The sequence below is a fragment of the Nansenia antarctica genome (assembly GCF_963989245.1).
Source record: "Nansenia antarctica genome assembly, contig: SCAFFOLD_729, whole genome shotgun sequence".
Taxonomy (NCBI): domain Eukaryota; kingdom Metazoa; phylum Chordata; class Actinopteri; order Argentiniformes; family Microstomatidae; genus Nansenia; species Nansenia antarctica.
The window spans coordinates 17,501-18,803 of NW_027663341.1; the positions used below are offsets into that span (position 1 = coordinate 17,501).

The 1,303-nt window shown below is 49.3% G+C and overlaps 1 protein-coding gene across 1 annotated transcript in view; it reads left to right on the forward strand.

Moving 5' to 3' along the window:
• The window catches only part of LOC308175133 (POU domain, class 2, transcription factor 2-like), a gene marked incomplete at both ends in the record, with an annotated part of 11,558 nt that extends 10,282 nt beyond the window's left edge, over positions 1 to 1,276 (forward strand). The window contains 2 exon segments of the mRNA XM_080550853.1: positions 409 to 609; positions 1,195 to 1,276. Of these exon segments, the coding sequence (XP_080406979.1) occupies positions 409 to 609; positions 1,195 to 1,276 (283 nt within the window).
• Positions 1,277 to 1,303: the final 27 nt, after the last annotated feature.

Genomic DNA, 1,303 nt, shown 5'->3' on the forward strand with positions numbered 1-1,303 from the left:
AGCAAACGGTAGCTTGGTGAACTTGCTTACTGGTAACTTGCTTGGCTTGTTATGTTCATTTAGCCTATTCAGCCTCCCAGGTATGTTCTTTATGCTATTGTGTTGCTGAATAACTGTTAATGTGTTATGTTAACATACCGGACTTCTATTCAGCCTGTTGTTCTGTGTGCTATTGTGTAGTTGAATAAACGTAACTTTCCAGATTAAATGTCTGTTCTTGGTCTTGGATTTTGTGAAATATATTTCTAAATAAATGCGACTTATAGTCCAGTGCTTATATATGTTTTTTTCCTCTTAATGTCGCATTTTTGGACTGATGCGACTTATAGTCCGGAAAATACGGTACCTGTCTTAGAAGAGTCATAACACCTTTATAACACTCTCTATAACCTCTCTCTACCCCCTCAGAACCAGAAGCCTACCTCAGAGGAGATCCTGATGCTGGCGGGCCAGCTGACCATGGAGAAGGAGGTGATCCGCGTGTGGTTCTGCAACCGCCGGCAGAAGGAGAAGCGCATCAACCCCTCCAGCTCCACCTCCCCCCTGCCCACCCAGTCCCCCTCCGCCGCGCAGCCCACGCACAAACCCCCCTGCTACAGCCCACACATGGTATGAACCACCTAAACCCCCTGCTACAGCCCACACATGGTATGAACCAACCTGAACCCCCCTGCTACAGCCCACACATGGTATGAACCTGAACCGGTCCATCTAAATAAATAAATGGACTGACTTACAGAGCGCCTTATTCCAAAGCGCTTTACAACGGCCTCTCATTCACCCGTTCACACACACATTCACACACTAATGGCGGCAAGCTACCATGCAAGGCGCCAGCCCGCTCATTGGGAGCAATTTGGGGTCATTCAGTGTTTTCGAACCGCTGATCTGCCGACCTTGCAATCATTAGACGTCCTCCACTACCTCCTGTGCCACAGCCGCCCCTCCATCTCTGACACGAGTCCTGCATGTGACCATCATAAGCGTGGACTGCACCAACTAAACATCCGCCACTTCTCCTAGTCTGGAGATGGTGTCATCGAAGCATCATTGCTTTACCTCGACTGATCCAAACTTCACTTAGATTACACTCTTACCTTCTCCTCTCTCCTCTCTCCCTATTTCCCCCCCCCCCCTCCTCCCCCATTTTCTCTCTCTCTCTCTCTCTCTCTCTCTCTCTCTCTCTGTCTCCAGATGTCCAGTCAGCTCTCCCAGGCCGTGTCCAATCTCAGCACAACAATGACCACCATGTCATCAATTTGCTCTATGACCCCCAGCCTAACCTCCACCCACCCGACTATAT